General features: G+C 41.9%; 1 protein-coding gene across 7 annotated transcripts in view; it reads left to right on the forward strand.

Moving 5' to 3' along the window:
• RASGRF2 (Ras protein specific guanine nucleotide releasing factor 2) overlaps window positions 1-16050 on the forward strand; it is a 119241-nt gene that overhangs the window by 87447 nt on the left and 15744 nt on the right. For all 7 annotated transcript variants that reach the window (XM_088155995.1, XM_088155998.1, XM_088155996.1 and 4 more), the window contains exons 18-19: window positions 4269-4375; window positions 14204-14316. In XM_088155995.1, the coding sequence (XP_088012121.1) occupies window positions 4269-4375; window positions 14204-14316 (220 nt within the window). The remainder of the gene's footprint in view (window positions 1-4268; window positions 4376-14203; window positions 14317-16050) is intronic.

The following is a 16050-nucleotide window of genomic DNA, read 5'->3' on the forward strand; positions in this document are numbered from 1 at the left end:
CTTCCTGGGATCTCCCCAAAGCCTGGAGTGAGATTTTCTGCCACTGCTGGGTGCTAGCACACCTTCAGTGTGAGACTCCAGGGTAGTTCACTGAAACTGGCACATCAAATCAGCCTCTGAAATGAAGTTTTTGGCTGAGAAAGACAGCAGGAACTTCATGACTCTGAACAGCTTGCACCAGTTCTAGAGAACAGATTTGCCTTTGTGTAGATAAACCCTTAAAAGTGGATATTATTATTATGCCATCAAAACTTTGGACTAGTTAATTACTATGGTCAGGAATCATGTGCTGTTATATTAATCTCAGACTAATCTTAGAATGGTTTGGTTTGGAAGGAACCCCAATGACATCTTGTTCCAGCCCCCTGCCATGGGCAGGGACACCTATTGGATGCAGAAATGCTGCAGCTGGAGTGAGAGTTTTTGACATCCTAACTGAAATAGAAGAGAAAATGTGCATGTTTAATTTCTTTAAAGTATATGGTGCAGAATTTACCGTGATACAAACGTTCCGCTGGGGTGAGGTGGATTTTAAATACTGTAATTTATCTCTCTATTCAGCACATACTTTTTAAATCTTTGATGATCGTGGAAGCTATATAAAAGCTGTAAAAGTATTAGCTTTTTAATAAAGTGTTTAATGTGGAGATCCATGTCTATGCAGCACCTATTTTTTTAATCTTTGGTAATAGAGGAAGCTGTAAAAGTACCAGGTTTTTACTGAAGTGTACAAAAGAAAACATGTGAAGGTGAGACTGGATTTTTTGCATAACACAATCTGAAGACTAATACATGAACAGAGTGATTAAATAATACTGAAAGAAGTAATTCAGTGAAATAGCAATGCTGTCAGGTTAACTTTGTGTTTGACAGCCTGTGGTAAAAGTTCTGCATCACCATTATGTGAAGATACTATTTGTGGAACCAGTACATATTAATTTCAGCAGATAATGGTGAAAAACATTACTTGAAAGTAGCACTCACTGAGGCAGCTGCCCACTTAGATGATTAATAATTAGAAATACTGCTGGTATTTCTGATGTGGAAAGATTGCTTCCTTCAGGAGAGGAACAGATATTTACCATGTTTCAGGTTGTTTCACCATCAGGTCTGGATGTGGGCAGATCCATCCAGGATCCTGATTAAATTATCTGTTATTGTCAGTGTGCACATCCAGATTTGTCGAGGTGTGGAGGGAGCTGGGAAAGGACCAGCCTGGAGAGAAGGGGGATCAGGGGGAGCCTGTGGCTCTGCACAACTCCCTGACAGGAGGGCACAGCTGTGCTCACCTCAGTTCTGTGACACAAATGGAGATCTCCATTTACTGGTTCAGCACATCAGCATCGAGTATGGAGAACGTGGATCTGTGAACATGTTGCTCATTCTCTTCAGCAAGATAAAATCTGCTTAAAAACTGATGAAATTCTGAGGAACGTGCAGGTTTGCTGAAGTGATGTCTGAGGGCTTTAATTTTTTCCTCCTCTCTTTTTTTTTTTTTTTTTTTTTGTAGCTCACTGAAAACTGTCTCTGTAGGCTTCTCCCTCTTCCTACCAGCTTACTGAATTTCTTTTCCTTAATGTTACCTTGATAAAGACTTTGCTGCTTTAATATATAATTTTCATTGTGACTTTCATTGCTGCAATTAAGTGGCTAATTGAACAGTTTATAATGTCTGTTCCAATTGTTTCTGCCATAGGTTAACTATGAATGGCATAGAAAATTAACACACAAAACTTTGCCTGTGTTACCTTTTGCTGAGAAAAACCTCAGAGATTTTCTCTTTATGGGCAAATGAAACTGCTTAAAATGTTTCAATATTAAACTTTCTTTGATATTGAATCTTAGATGCCATCTACAGTGTAATATGCCATAGTTTAAAAATGCCCATGAAATGTAAGTGTAGATAGAAAATACATTTGGGGGTTGTGGTATAACCTGCAGTAAAATATGTGAGGCTGCAGTTAAACACATCCTGTCTTGCTTATCCTGCTGAAAATACAGGGCAGCAATTTGGACTTCATGGATTGTCTGCTGTTAAGAATAGAGCAAAACTAATATAAGCCTCTAGAAAAACCCTCCAATGGGTTTATCACAGAATAAATAGAAGTTTAATCTGCCTGTGCTATTTATAATAAAACATGGGCTTTCGAGCAGCTTTTATGGAAAAAAACCCAGTAAAGTACTGGTCATATGGGAGAGTGTTCCCAGCTGTTCCTGGACTCTGCACTGGAGTGGAATGGAGAGGAGCACAGTGCAAGAGCAAATCTGACAGAAATTCAGAGAAATTAAAGCTTCTCAAGTCTATCTTCAGAGTTATAATTAAAAAAAATACATTCAGGGGCTTAGTGTAGCAATTTCATTATTATTAAAATAATAATATAATCATCATTTTAGCATATAGATTTTATTTTTTATAAAGCTGCAGCAGAACAAAAAGAGAAGCAGTAATATGAACGTAGGGAGACAGTTTCTTGTTTGTTATTAAAACTATTTCTTTAAAAGTAAATATGGCTGACCAAAAAAAAAAAAAAAAAAAAAGAAAGAAAGAAAAAGAAAAAAATTCTCCATAAAAAGTGAGTGGGGACATGCTGCATCTGGAAGATCTTTGTTTTCAGGCAGCTGGGTCTATAAATGCGTTTCCATATATCTGCCCATTTCCTTGTCCTCTCAGTGGTGAAAGAAACCAAACATCTTATTTGAAGTGTTGATTGATAGAGCCTGTACAGTACTGCTCTTGTCAAGGAAGATTTCTTGTGCTGACCTTTTTGTCCTCTGTTTAAACTATTCTCCTCCCCTTGTTCTTTACTAGTTCTAAGATTTACCTGTTTCCCTTTTCTAAATCATACTGACTTTTCAAATCTGCTTGATTACAGGCCTAGCTTTGGTCTCGTCCTTTTCCTTGCTGTAAATTTCTTCCATACTGAAATTTTTTTTTAAATTCCTTCTTTGTTTTCAGGTTTATTTTATTCACTTTATTTCTTGGTACGTTTTATTTCTTCCATGCCAAAGGGAGGCCTTGAAATTTAATTACACAGGCGATTATTCTTCACCTTTCTAAACTGAGTTTTTCAGCCTCATTTCCCTGAAGCAGAGCCTGGGAGGTGTCAGTGCTGAGATGGGCAAGGCTGTGTTGCACTGATGCTGCAGAATTCCTTTGGTCTAGGTGCCTCCAGTGGTGGGGGCCTCCTTGGGACCCCAGAACTGCCCAGGCAGGTCTTGGCAACAAAGCACCTTTGCAAGCCTTGCCCACATAGAATTCAGGCTCACAATGAGCCAGCAGAGGTAGAGATTGAGAAGTGCAAACAGGAAAACTCCTTAGAGTTTATTTCTTCTGTGAAGGGAGTCCAGTCTAGCAAATCCCACTGGGTGGGCTTTCTAAGGGGTTTTTATAGGTTTTAAAGGTTTTATATTTTGCACCAATTACCAGAAGAATTCTAAAACTAACCAATCCACAAAGGGCTTTAGGGGAAAAAGGAACCAATTGTCTAAGAGGAAAATGAACCACTAATATTACAGAAAGATAACAAAAAGAGGGGGGGCAAAATAGTTCTTGGTATTGGTCACTCTAAGCAAACAATTTCTTATCTTTAAGGTATTGTCTTCCATGGGGCCCTTTCCAGGGACTCAGAGAGAGTCTCTGCTTTGGGAATGGTTTCTGCTCCCTCCCCATCTGGATGTTCTTATTTCCCTCGGGTGCCTTTCCTTTCATTGCACAGAAATTCCCTGTGAGCCTCCAGTTCACCCAGCCCCCTCTGCCTACCTCGATGTGGACACTCTGTTAGAAAGCTAGGAAAATCACAGCCTGAAAAATATTCCAGGCTGGAGCTTTTCAGCTCAATTCCCAGGCTGATAAGCTGGTTTCAGCTTCAGCTGGGGAGAAATTCTCCCAGGATGATAATCTGATCAAAACAGAATGGAATTCACAATAAAGATTAACACCTGGTGTTTTTCCTGTGGGACACATTCTAAGGTGCAGTCTCATGGATGTTTTTCCCAGTTATCCAATGAGCTCTGTCCTGTCTTAGTTCTCCATAACATGCTTTGAATACGGGTTGTCCTCTCAATAAAGTTGGCCTTTTTCCCCTAAAGACACCCACGTGTGTCGCTGTCTTGGCCGTCTCTTTCTCTCTCTCTGTACCACAGCAACCACATCTCAACTTTCCTTTTTTTTTTTTTTTTTTTTTTTTTTTTTTGGTAAATTTAATTTTTGTTTTTGTTTGTGGTGTTTCCCCCCGTGTGACTGACTGCAGGGTGTTCTGTGCGTGCAGGGTTCGGCAGCGCGGAGCGCACGTGCGACAAGGAGTTCATCATCCGCAGGGCCGCCACCAACCGCGTGCTCAACGTCCTGCGCCACTGGGTCTCCAAACACTCACAGGTAACCCCCCTGTGCTGCACTGCCCGCTTCTGCTGCTGGGATTGTGTGCCCTGTCCCCACAGCAGGCACGGGACAGGGCTGTCTCTGAGCTGTGGTTCCGCCCTTTTGCAGACAGGGACACACGGGAGACGGTGGAAGCTCCCGCCCCGACAGCCACAGAATGAATTCTCCAGGTTATGTCAGGAAAAGTTAAGCCACAGACGCCAGAGGTTTGTGTCCTGAAAGGAGACAGAGGGGTTGTGGACACACACATTTATAGAGCTGGGGAATTACAGCTTGGAAATTCCTTCCAGGCCTGGATTTCTCCTGACTCTCAGCTCCATTCCCAGGCTGACAAGCTGACTGCAGCTTCAGTTAGGGAGGAGTCTCCCAGGGTGACAACATGGTGACAAACAGAGTGGAATTCATCACCAACATTAACCCCTGGTGTCTTTCCCGTGGGACACATCCTGAGGTGCTGTCCCAAGGATGTTTTTCCCAATCGTCCAATGAGCTCCTGTCCTGTCCTGGCTGCACTGACACACTTTAAATCCGGGCTGTCTGTACAATAAATTGGCCTTTTTTCCCCAAAGAGCTCCGTGTGTGTTGCTGTCCTTTCTCTCTCTTTGCAGTGCAGTAACCACAAGGAGTCCTTTTATTTTATTCAATAAAGTGAGAGAACATGGGGCATTCCCCTGGGATCTCTCAGATTTTTGGAGGACTCACCTCCCTTTTTATTCACATTTCCCTCTCTCTTTCCCCATCGGCTGAGGTACTGGAGAGGCACAGACTTCCCAAACACCTGATACCTGAGATTCCCCTCTAATGTATAACCCTCCCTTTTAATTTTTAATTCTTATACAATTCATAGTTTTTCCCCATTGCTTCTTTCACCTTTCAATATCCAATTTCATTGATCGGCAACCCTGCAGTTTGTTTGTAAAGGCAAATATCTTTTTCCATTCATCAATCAGTGGAATCCATCCCATTGTTTCTTTTATCTCTCAGTGCTGGTTTTATTTACCAGCAGACCCACAGCTTGTTGGAAAGACAAATTCCTCATTCCTCTCAGTTACAAAGTCTTTTAACAACTTTCTAGCCAATAGCATCATGGTCAGAGCTGACAAGTGTTTGCTCAACCAATTAATAAAGCTGCACGTACATCTTGTTTTGAACAATGCTTGCTTGTAATAGCTTAAAACAAAGGATAAAGGTTTGTTATTAAGCTTAAATATTTCTACTCTCTTGCTTAACATATTTTCCTGAGGTCTGTCTGTGCACAGCTCACAGCCCTGGTGTTTCTTGTCCTTGCTTTTTCAACATTCCTTCATTTCTCTATCCTGAGATTTGCTTTCACATAGCCTTCTGAGAGTTTTGTATTTTTTTTCCCTATTTCCCACACCCTGGAACACACAGGGATCAATATCTCACTCTGCTCATGCCACAGCCAGCCCAGCCCAGCTGCTCTGCCTGTGTCAAAGTGCTCGTGTTCTCATGCAGAAGTTTATTCTCTTATTTATTTCCATATGTTTATTCATGGTGAATTGTGCACAGGAAACCACGTCCATGGCCCTGGCAGCACTGGGGGTCTGGTTGGTGATGGCAAAATGGTGCTGAAAGAGGAGGGAGGGGAAAAAATCCAAGTGTTTTGTGCAATATCATGGATAAAAGCATCCTCTGGGCTGACAGGTGGGAAACATGCTGGGAGAATTCGACATGGATGTGGAAGAGTATTGAAAATTGGGAAGGGAAGGGAAGGGAAGTAAAAGAGAGAGAAAAGGACAATAAACGGCAGAAAGGGAAGGCAGGAAAGGAAGGAAGGCAGGAAGGAAGAAAGGAAGGAAGGAAGGCAGGAAGGAAGGAAGGAAGAAAGGAAGGAAGGCAGGAAGGCAGGAAGGAAGGCAGGAAGGAAGGCAGGAAGGAAGGAAGGAAGGAAGGCAGGAAGGAAGGAAGGAAGGAAGGAAGGAAGGAAGGCAGGAAGGCAGGAAGGAAGGAAGGCAGGAAGGAAGGCAGGAAGGAAGGAAGGAAGGAAGGAAGGAAGGAAGGAAGGAAGGAAGGAAGGAAGGAAGGAAGGAAGGAAGGAAGGAAGGAAGGAAGGAAGGAAGGAAGGAAGGAAGGAAGGAAGGAAGGAAGGAAGGAAGGAAGGAAGGAAGGAAGGAAGGAAGGAAGGAAGGAAGGAAGGAAGGAAGGAAGGAAGGAAGGAAGGAAGGAAGGAAGGAAGGAAGGAAGGAAGGAAGGAAGGAAAATGAGAGATTTTTGTACACCTTGTGCAGATGGTGCTTCATGGCACAGACTGCTTTGTCACTTCATGCTGCTAATAAAGGATACTTCATCTCAAAAGCTAACTGCAGCAATGTCAAACTCTCTCATGTGAAATCAATTCCCGTTTTCCCATGTGAAGGGTTTAATTTTCATAGAGGCTAAGTTTGCTAGAGAATTAACTCAGCAAGAGATGTCTAAGTGGAGAAATTGGTTTGTTTGGAAAGCTCAACAGCCCAGAAGAGATCACTAAAATCTCTCCTGGTATCACAGGAGTGATTAATCATTTCAAGTTATGGGAGCAGCCTATGTACACCAGGTTTTGACTCCCTCTTAAATTAAAGTCAGGATCAAGCAAAGTCTGAGCTGTAATAGAAGTGGCAGCAGACTGTTATTACAGTTTTTTGTTATTCTAGATGCTTATTGTGTTCCAGTTCATATTAAATATCTTCTATGACATGATTTGATCCTCTACACTAATTAAAATGTATGTGATTGTGGAAATGTGGAAACGCAGGTAGTTTCACTGAATTCTTTTGCAGTTGCATTTGCATCATTTTTACAATTGGTATTGTAAAAATACCAATAAAAATGTCGAGAGGACAAAGATAATGAGTAATACCTCATGGTGCATTTTCAAAGTGGAAGCTGTTACCTGCACTGGTCTCCCACTGCCATTCATTCTTTCCATGGCAAAGGTGTCAGATGTTAATTCTTTAGCTCTCCTAGTGCATTATTCTTCAAATAGAGCAAATACTTCAAAATGCAAGGACTTTGGCATGGAAAGTAAGAAATGCTATGGCAGCAGAGCATTTAATCAGCTTTTTGTGTTATTTTCTTGTGAAACTAGGGAGAGAGAAAGGACAGGCCTGAGCAAAGCAGAAAAGACTGACTGGTTGCTGCCAGAAAATATGGGGCAGGACTACTGTGAGGAGGACTAGTGAAGAATTCCTGTCTGGCCAAACGGTGTGAAATGTTGGCAGTACAGATGTAGATGGGAGAGCAGTAGCTCCAAGCTTATTTCACAGGAACAGCACAAACTGCAGATCCTGAGCCACCAGTGTCTGGTGAGGAAATCCTTATTCAATTTCCAAAATGACAAACAATATCAGCGTTGAAATTCTTTAAGAACAACAGACCTGCCAAAAACTTTTATGCGTTTTAAGGTATTTGCACTGTTCCCTGGACACTCAGCAACCTTGGTTGAGACATCCTTCATCTTCATGAGCAGCCAAGAGCAGGTTTGATTCTCAAAAGAAAGGGCAGGTTTTATCCTTAAAAAAACTCGAAACAAAATAAAACCCCCAGCTTACAAAATAAGTAAAAATAAGTGAAAATAAGTGGATGTTTGCAAAGATAAATGTCAATTTTGATATTGTTTTCCTTCTACCTTGCTTTGAATTTGGTTTTGCTGCAAAAACTCCCAGCACACAGTGGGCAATTTCACTCTGTCCAGCAGTGTCCTGAGATTTTCATGGTCACCAGCAGCCCACACCACTCCAGGAGGACACACCCTTCTTTTTTTGGCAAAATGCCATTTCCTCACCACTGGCTGCAAAGAGAATCAGAGCCAGGAGATGTGTGGGGTTTATTTCTCTGTCAGCTGTGGGATGGTGCTGCAGTCTTGCTTTAGTGCTGCAGCTCCTGAGCAATTCTGCAGCACAGCCAGCTCTGTCTTGGTGCAAATTCAGTGCCTGAGTTGCTGTCCTGATGCCTTGTGCCTTGGTGCAGGGCTCACACACAGACATTTGTGCCTGGGCTCTGGCATGCACCATTCCTCTGCACTATTGCACCATTCCTCTGCACTATTGCACCATCCCCTGCACCATCCCCTGCACCATCCCCTGCACCATCCCCTGCACCATTCCCTGCACCATTCCCTGCACTATCCCCTGCACCATCCCCTGCACCATCCCCTGCACCATTCCCTGCACCATCCCCTGCACCTTTCCCTGCACCATTCCCTGCACCATCCCCTGCACCATCCCCTGCACCATCCCCTGCACTATTGCACCATCCCCTGCACCATCCCCTGCACCATTCCCTGTCCTCCGTGCCTCCCTTGGAGCCCTGTGCCTGGCTCAGCCTGCTGCTCCCCTGTGTGCAGGGCTCAGGGTCAGTGCCTGACCCAGGGGGTGCAGGGCTCATCCAAACAAATGGCTCAGTGCCTTGTGCATGCTCACTTTGCTCTGGAAAACCCTTGGCTGGGCTTTGGAAGGTGCTATGGAATCAGTTAGATCCCACTGTCTTGCAGCAGCTGTGTCAAAACCACTTTTGGGGATGGTTTAGATCTGTTTTTATTTTTTTTCTTTTTTGCTCTAATTTATCTAAGCACAGGCAGCATTTAATACATAGAATTGTCTGTGAGCAGAAAACAGAATCATTTAAATTAATGAATCAGCCTATTCATAGTGGAGGGGCTTTCATAAAGTGGTTTTGTTATTTTGAAATCATGCTAAACAACTCTTTGAAAAGAATTAATTGCTCTTAAAAGTTGGGTCATACACTGCAGAGGCCTCACTTAGATTTCAAGTAAATGTGCATGTGGTAGTGCCAGGTCTGCAGCCCTGTGGGGAGGGCACAAGGAGCGAAGGAATGAGCTGAGGAACAGATAAAAGTTTGGGAACCAGCCATCCCCAGGTGAGGTGACACATTCTCCCCTGAATTTTTACACATTTTTACCACCCTGAGCAAGAGCAGCCAAACTTGTGCAGCTCTTGAGCCAAAACCAGCACAGTATGAAAGGTAGCTTTTGGTATTCCAGATTGTTTTGTTCACATTTCTGTTCTTTTTATTCCATACCCCTCCTCTCTTTTGTTTTTTTCTTTTTTTCTTTCAGGCACCTGCAAGCCAGCAAAGCTTTCTTTTTGCCCTAAATAACAGCAGAATGTTTGTGTTTGCATTTTGGTTTTGAGATGTGACTGGGTTTTCTTGGTTTTTTGGTTTTTTGGGGTTTTTTTTGCTTGTTTGTTTTTCTGGGGGTTGCGTTTGTTTGGGGGTTTTTTTGTTTGTTTTTGTTTTTGTTTTTTGTTAGGGTTGGGATTGAAAGTATGAGAGACGGAATTTTGAGTTTGGACTTAGATGTTTATTAATTCTTATCTATGTTACAGTGAGTGCTACAGCACTTTTACCTAACAAGGTAAAAATGGTGACATGGCAACTTATTTTTCTTGTTACAAGGTTTTTTAAACTTAAACTGTCTAATTAAGTAGTAACGCCTAAGTTATTTTTATTTTTGACCTAATAACCAAACACCTGTGACCTGCAGTGCAACATTTTCCATCCAATTAAACAAGATCCTACTTAGATGCATGAAGAAGAAAGAAAACGTCTGCCCTAAAATCTTAATCTTACTTTCTACTTATTACTATATTTTAAAACTCCAAATTTCAAATCCCTCACCTTGTGATATTACACACTTCTACTCAAACTACACACTACTGATTCTAGTTCTATCAATTAATTAATCTATTCTATTAATTTTGGCAGCGTTCTCCAAGGCCTCAGGTGAAAAGCAGCACTTGGGAGCTGGGGAGAACACCTGGAGACAGAGCATTGTCTAAGAAAAGATGATTTCAGTTAGTTAAAAATAGCTCATGTGAATTGGCCAATTCCATTTCTTTCCATTTCACTGGAAAAAAAAAATACAGATAGAAAATCCTTTATGTGAGGCTCACTTAGCTCATATTGAAAGGTATAAAGTAATGAATAAGACATCTGGTGAGTTTATACTAAGTTAATTGTAGAAATGTGAGCAAACTACACTTAAGCCACGCTGTGTTTTGGCTACATTGCAAATTGACCCCCAGACCTGTGGCCCTTGCCTTTTTTTCTTGAAGTAAGCCAGACATTTCAAGCTCAGGGATGAGTTTTCCTCAAGGCCAGTGGTAATTCCATGTATCTCTGCCTCCCAGCTGTGTCAGTGTTTTGTTGCAGGTGAATTTACAGGGATTGTGCTCACCACAGTCGTGTGTGGTCGGCGAAGTGTGTTTCTGTGCCTCAAATGAAATGCTGTAGCAGAGGAACTTCACTCTGATAGTGTTTGATCTGCTGTGCACAAGACTCAGCCTCACTCATCTGCTGCCACTGCAGTCATTGCCTCATTTCTTTCTGGCATGAGAACAAATACCTGAAAAACTGTAAGGCAATCCCCATCCACTGGCAGATATTCCAAATTCCCTGCAGAAACTCTTCCAGTAGATCTCTCTCCCCTCCTGCCTCTTTCTTCCCTCCCTGCTGCCCTTTTGTGCTTCTTCTCACTGGCCTGCTCCAACATAAATCATGTTCCCATTTTTCTTGTCTGGATTTTTCAGTGCTCCCCACATTGTTTGGATGCAGAATGCTTCCTCTCACTGAGGAACCTTCAAATAAATGGGAGAGGAAAAACTTCTGGGGTTTCACTGAGCTCATGTCAAGTCTTGAAAATACGTTCTCTGTATAATCCACCAACAGTAAATCTACTGTTTTTAGTTTAAAAAGTCATCCTAATATGGTGAAGCCTTTTTTTCCTGCCTTTTTTCTGCCCCTGCTGCACTCTCTTTTCTTCTGGCCAGTGATTCCAAATCTGAAAAATACTCACAAATCTTTAGGCTACTGTAAAAAAGATATAATATAGAATAGAATAGAATAGAATAGAATAGAATAGAATAGAATAGAATAGAATAGAATAGAATAGAATAGAATAGAATAGAATAGAATAGAATAGAATAGAATAGAATAGAATAGAATAGAAATACTCCAAAATATATTAGAGATATGTGACCCTCTCATGAAGCACTGAACCACTGTCAGATTGAAATGTTCCTGCTGGAAAATTGAAGGATTCTTTTCTGACCAATTCTGTTCCTTCTCTGAGATGTAAATTAGAACTAGAAGTCAAAAAAGTGGTGTAAAATTATGTAGAGAGCTGTGATACACATACATCTAGGGCCATAAATAGCTACCTGTAGATCCTATAGTATAAACAGATAAATATTCATATGTGACACCCATAATACAGATAGAGATAATCTGCATGTATTTAGAGTTATTATTTTAAAATTAGAGTTGGTTGCTAAGTATTTTGGTGTTTGTATCATTCTTATGTCAACCTTTTTCCACAAAAGTGTACATGTACGTGTACATGTTTAAATGCAGTATTTTCCCTATTTTTTATTTCTTAATATATTGCTCATCACTGGAATTTCAGTGCCACATAGATAACGACCTTCACTAGGAAAAGAGATTAGTTCTTCATTTTTCTTCTGATTCCCACCTTTTTTTTTCATAGTTTTTTTTCCTCATCACACCATGAGAAACAGATGACATTGCTTTAAAAAAGAAAACCATAATTTTGAGTTTCCCCAGCAATTCTAGCTCTACTATCTTATGGAGACTACTCAGTAAAACAAGTTTAATGTTAATGACCAAATTATTAATTCTCATTATTGTAAGAATTAGTATGTACACATGCAAAAACTGGAAATGCTTTGGTTTGGCTGAATCTGATAATTATAGGTGAGGCTCTCCCATCCTATTTACAAAAGAAAGAACTTTTAAAATTCCAGACTTTTTAGGTCACAGCTTTGGTTTCCATAAAACAACACATCCTGAGAGAAAATATCTTGTACTGGAAAGAATCAACGCGTTGTGGTGTGCAAGCTGTGCTGTGAGGTACAGTGCTGACCACAGGGATGTGATTTTACCCAGCAGTGCAGAGGGAGGAGGGCGATGTGTCCTGCACACCTGTGCTGCCCGTTCGGGATATTTTTTAGCACAGGTTGCAGAGACCCCTCCTCTTTCTTGCAGTGTCTGCCACTGAGGTTCAAACTCTGACATTAATTACTGTGTTTGCTTAGGCTTGTGCACGCTCAAGGTTTCTCCTTTAACCAAGTCTTGATAGTTTCATATTCCAAATTATTTTCTTCTCTAAATCACCAGAGTGCGCAGCACTGTCATGTAGTTTAGTTACAATCCTCGTGTTTTCTCTAATTAGTCCCATTTCCATACCTCAAATAAATGAAAAGATTCTCTCGTCTTTCCTTGCAAACGGGCTGAAACTGCTCCTGAGGGAGGCATTTCAGAGCGTGGCTGTACAAAATGTGTTTTAGAAAACAAACTGAGTGCCGTGCCCAGAAATCACTTCTGCCTGGCTTTGAGCTGAATCTTTGATACCCCATCCAATGCTTAATGCTTCTTGTTCTTCAGCACCCTCAAATACGGATAAACATCTCCAGAAAAACAAGGCACAGATATTAACAGGTTCCAGAGCATTAATTACCTGAGGGCCAGGTGGGGAGGAGTGAACAGGAGGGAGATGCCCAGGGCAGGTGATTTCTGAGCGCTGGCACTGGGCCAATGCCACCTTCCCCAAAAATGCTGCAGGGGTGGCTGTGGCACATCCTGTGATGGGCCCTCCTTCCCCTCCTGGTCTGAGCTGGTCCCTCCCGTTCCCAAATGAGGCTCCACCTGTCTGGGTGGCTGCGGGAGTGCTCTGGTGCTCCTGCAGCCTCACCTGGGCTCTGCTCACCTGGGCTGGCTCTGCTGCTCCCACAGCCACACGTCTCCAGAGCCCCTCAGCACAGGCGGGGCTCTGGGGGTTCTGTGGGAATGAAACACGACCCTCTTGTGCCGAATATTCCCCATTTTCCGTAACTCGGTGCCTGCTGTTGCCATGGGAACCAGAGGGAGCTCTGCACGCTCCTGGTCCTGCTAGCGAGTGGCTGTGGGCTATCAGGGGAGATCTGTGATGCACCAGGCGAGTGAAGGGCTTGGGGATGGTTTTCCTGTCAGAAAATGCTACCTTTGAGCTGAGCACAGGAGTTTTTGGAGCCTGCCCCAAACTTGGCTGTAACTGCCCACCTCGGAGCTTGTACGTTCTGTGGTTGTAGAGTGTCAAATACTCTCTTCTTCTTGTTTCTCCAAACTCAGAGATCAGCACAAGTGGTTGTTGCATGTCCCTGAAGTGCAGACCTGTGTCAGGAGTCTGCCCCAGCAGCAATTGAAATGCTGAAGCTCCTCAGTGCAGGGCCAGCTTGTTTGGAGAAGTCATTAGCTGGAGTGCTGCACAAAAAGCAGAGCTGTCCCACAGGGTGGGTGTGAGATGGGAAGCACCACAGGGGAGGCAGATGAGCAGAGAAACTCAGGAAAGCAGTGGGAGGAAGCCAAGGGTCCTGCCTGGCTGGGCAGTGCTGCCAGAGCTGCAGTTACACACAGAGGGGAGGGAGGATGCTGGGGGTCTTGGACAGATGCATAATAGCTCAGGTGATAATTGAGAAAAGCAGGTTACCTGATCATCCCTTCTCCACACAGAAGGCAAAGGTCAAACAGGAGAAAAATCCCAACCTTTGGGAGACCCTGCCTTTGTGGCCAGTTTTGCTACCACAGCTTTTTCTAAATACTTTCAAAAATAGTATTGAAAAAAAAACCAACAACCAAACAACAACAACAACAAAACAAACGAAAAACCAACAAAAAAATCCAAACCAAACCAAAACAAAAAACCCCCCAAACCTAATTGAAAAAAATAGGCAAACTCATTAAAGTATATCCTTTCTGTTGTTTGATCAACACTGTTAAGCCTAAAGGTAGTAAAACTTTTTTTTTTTTCAGGATTTTGAGCTGAACAACGAGCTGAAAATGAATGTGTTGAATTTGCTGGAGGAAGTTTTGAGAGACCCTGACCTTCTGCCACAGGAAAGGAAAGCTACTGCAAACATACTGAGGTAAATGCATTTCTAATTATTTCGCATTAACTGTAGCACAGAGTGAGCTAGACTGTGCACCACAGAATTCACAGGGTTGGGTTTTCCTGCAGAGAATTCAAATTTGAAGGATTACTAAGTGTTTTGTGAACCGTAGAGCAGAGGCTGCTGTAAGTTTCATTGATAAAAATACCTGTATTGGGAAGCTTTGCTGCAGAGCAGCTGACAGCCTTGAGTTCAGCCCTCGAGCATGAGTGAGAACAGCTCCGCCTACAAACTCTGAATATTTTATTGACACTGATTTTCAAGTGCATTGTTCCACAATCCTGAGGAGCAGCAAACATTTAAAGACTAAGCAACGAGTAAATAAATAAATAAATTAGTTGCAACATTTACAGGCTGAGGAGTGATGAAGAATAAGACACCATGAAAATCACAGTTAAATCTACGGTGTGCTTTTTAAACGTTTATCTAAGTATCCTGCAGGTAAACCTGTAAGTGTGCAATGAATAAGAGCATGCCTGGATTTTCTAAGACCATTCAACAGGTTTCCAGCAGATATATGAAAAAAATGGCTGCAAAATTCACCTCTGAGGACAAGAGATAAGAAACACAGATAAGTTCTTATTAAAAGCACCGTTCTTCTTATACAAACAAAAAATAATCCTCCTTTTAATAACACTGTGTGTGCTGCTCTTCCAAGTAAAATATTAACTTCATTTTATGTGTTTCTTTGAAAGAGAGAGCAAGTCAAGAGCAAGAAGGATGAGGATGATGTGTGTTTTGATAATGTGAAATATTCTTGATTGGCAGCAAAGGTTCTACTCAGAGTGGGTAAAATTACCTTAAAACTTTGGGCCTCTTAAGGAAATGTTTGAAAACAAGCCTGGGTTTGCTGTTCCTGCCAGGAGGGATGGATTTACAGGCCTCTGCCATACAAGATGGTCAGCAATTTATTGTGCTTGCTTTCAAATTAGCCAATTTCCACCAGCAGTTGCATCAAAAAATGTACCTTTGTGTCTGTGTGTAAACAATGAATGGTCTCCATTTGCATCCCTTCACTGCTGTTCTAGGAAATGGTTGTTGTTGTTTCTCCTCTCTCCCCTCCTAGAACTGATTACTGAGTACCTGAGCACACTGCCTGATACACCAGTGGATACAGCTCATCAGATACTTCCATTTCTCCAAATTTTTCAAAAATTCAGGCTGAATTTTTGACCATTCTCTGAAATTTCATGTTCAATTTTTTTAATTTTTTTTGTAAAGGAAAAGAAAGGGAATAGAGTTTTTCCTTTAGCCTTGCCTGAAATCTCCTTTATTGCTTTTCAACACTGGCAGTGCTGCTAAGCATACATGGATGTGATATTTCAATCCCACTTCTATTTCAATACAATTTCTTACCCTTTCAAGGGGGAGATGTTCAGATCACCCGGGGGAAATGTCTGGTAATTAACAGTGATTTCCAGAGTTTAACAAACACTGTAATTGCTGCTGGAGACACGGGCTCTCAGCAAGGCTATGGAGTTAACTGTGTAGTGTCACAGATACAGTCACACACAAACAGCTGCAGATTATTCCTTATGTCCTGTAATTCCCTTTATAGGACATAAGGAATAATCTGCAGCTGTTTGTGTGTGACTTTATCTGTGACACTGACACATGAGTGCACTTTGCTTTGCTCTTCCACAGTCCTTCATTTTTATTGCATACTTACATTCCCTATTTATTTATTATTAATACTTATTAATTTCTATT

Source organism: Sturnus vulgaris, chromosome Z (assembly GCF_052056855.1).
Source record: "Sturnus vulgaris isolate bStuVul1 chromosome Z, bStuVul1.hap1, whole genome shotgun sequence".
In the NCBI taxonomy this organism is placed as follows: Eukaryota; Metazoa; Chordata; class Aves; order Passeriformes; family Sturnidae; genus Sturnus; species Sturnus vulgaris.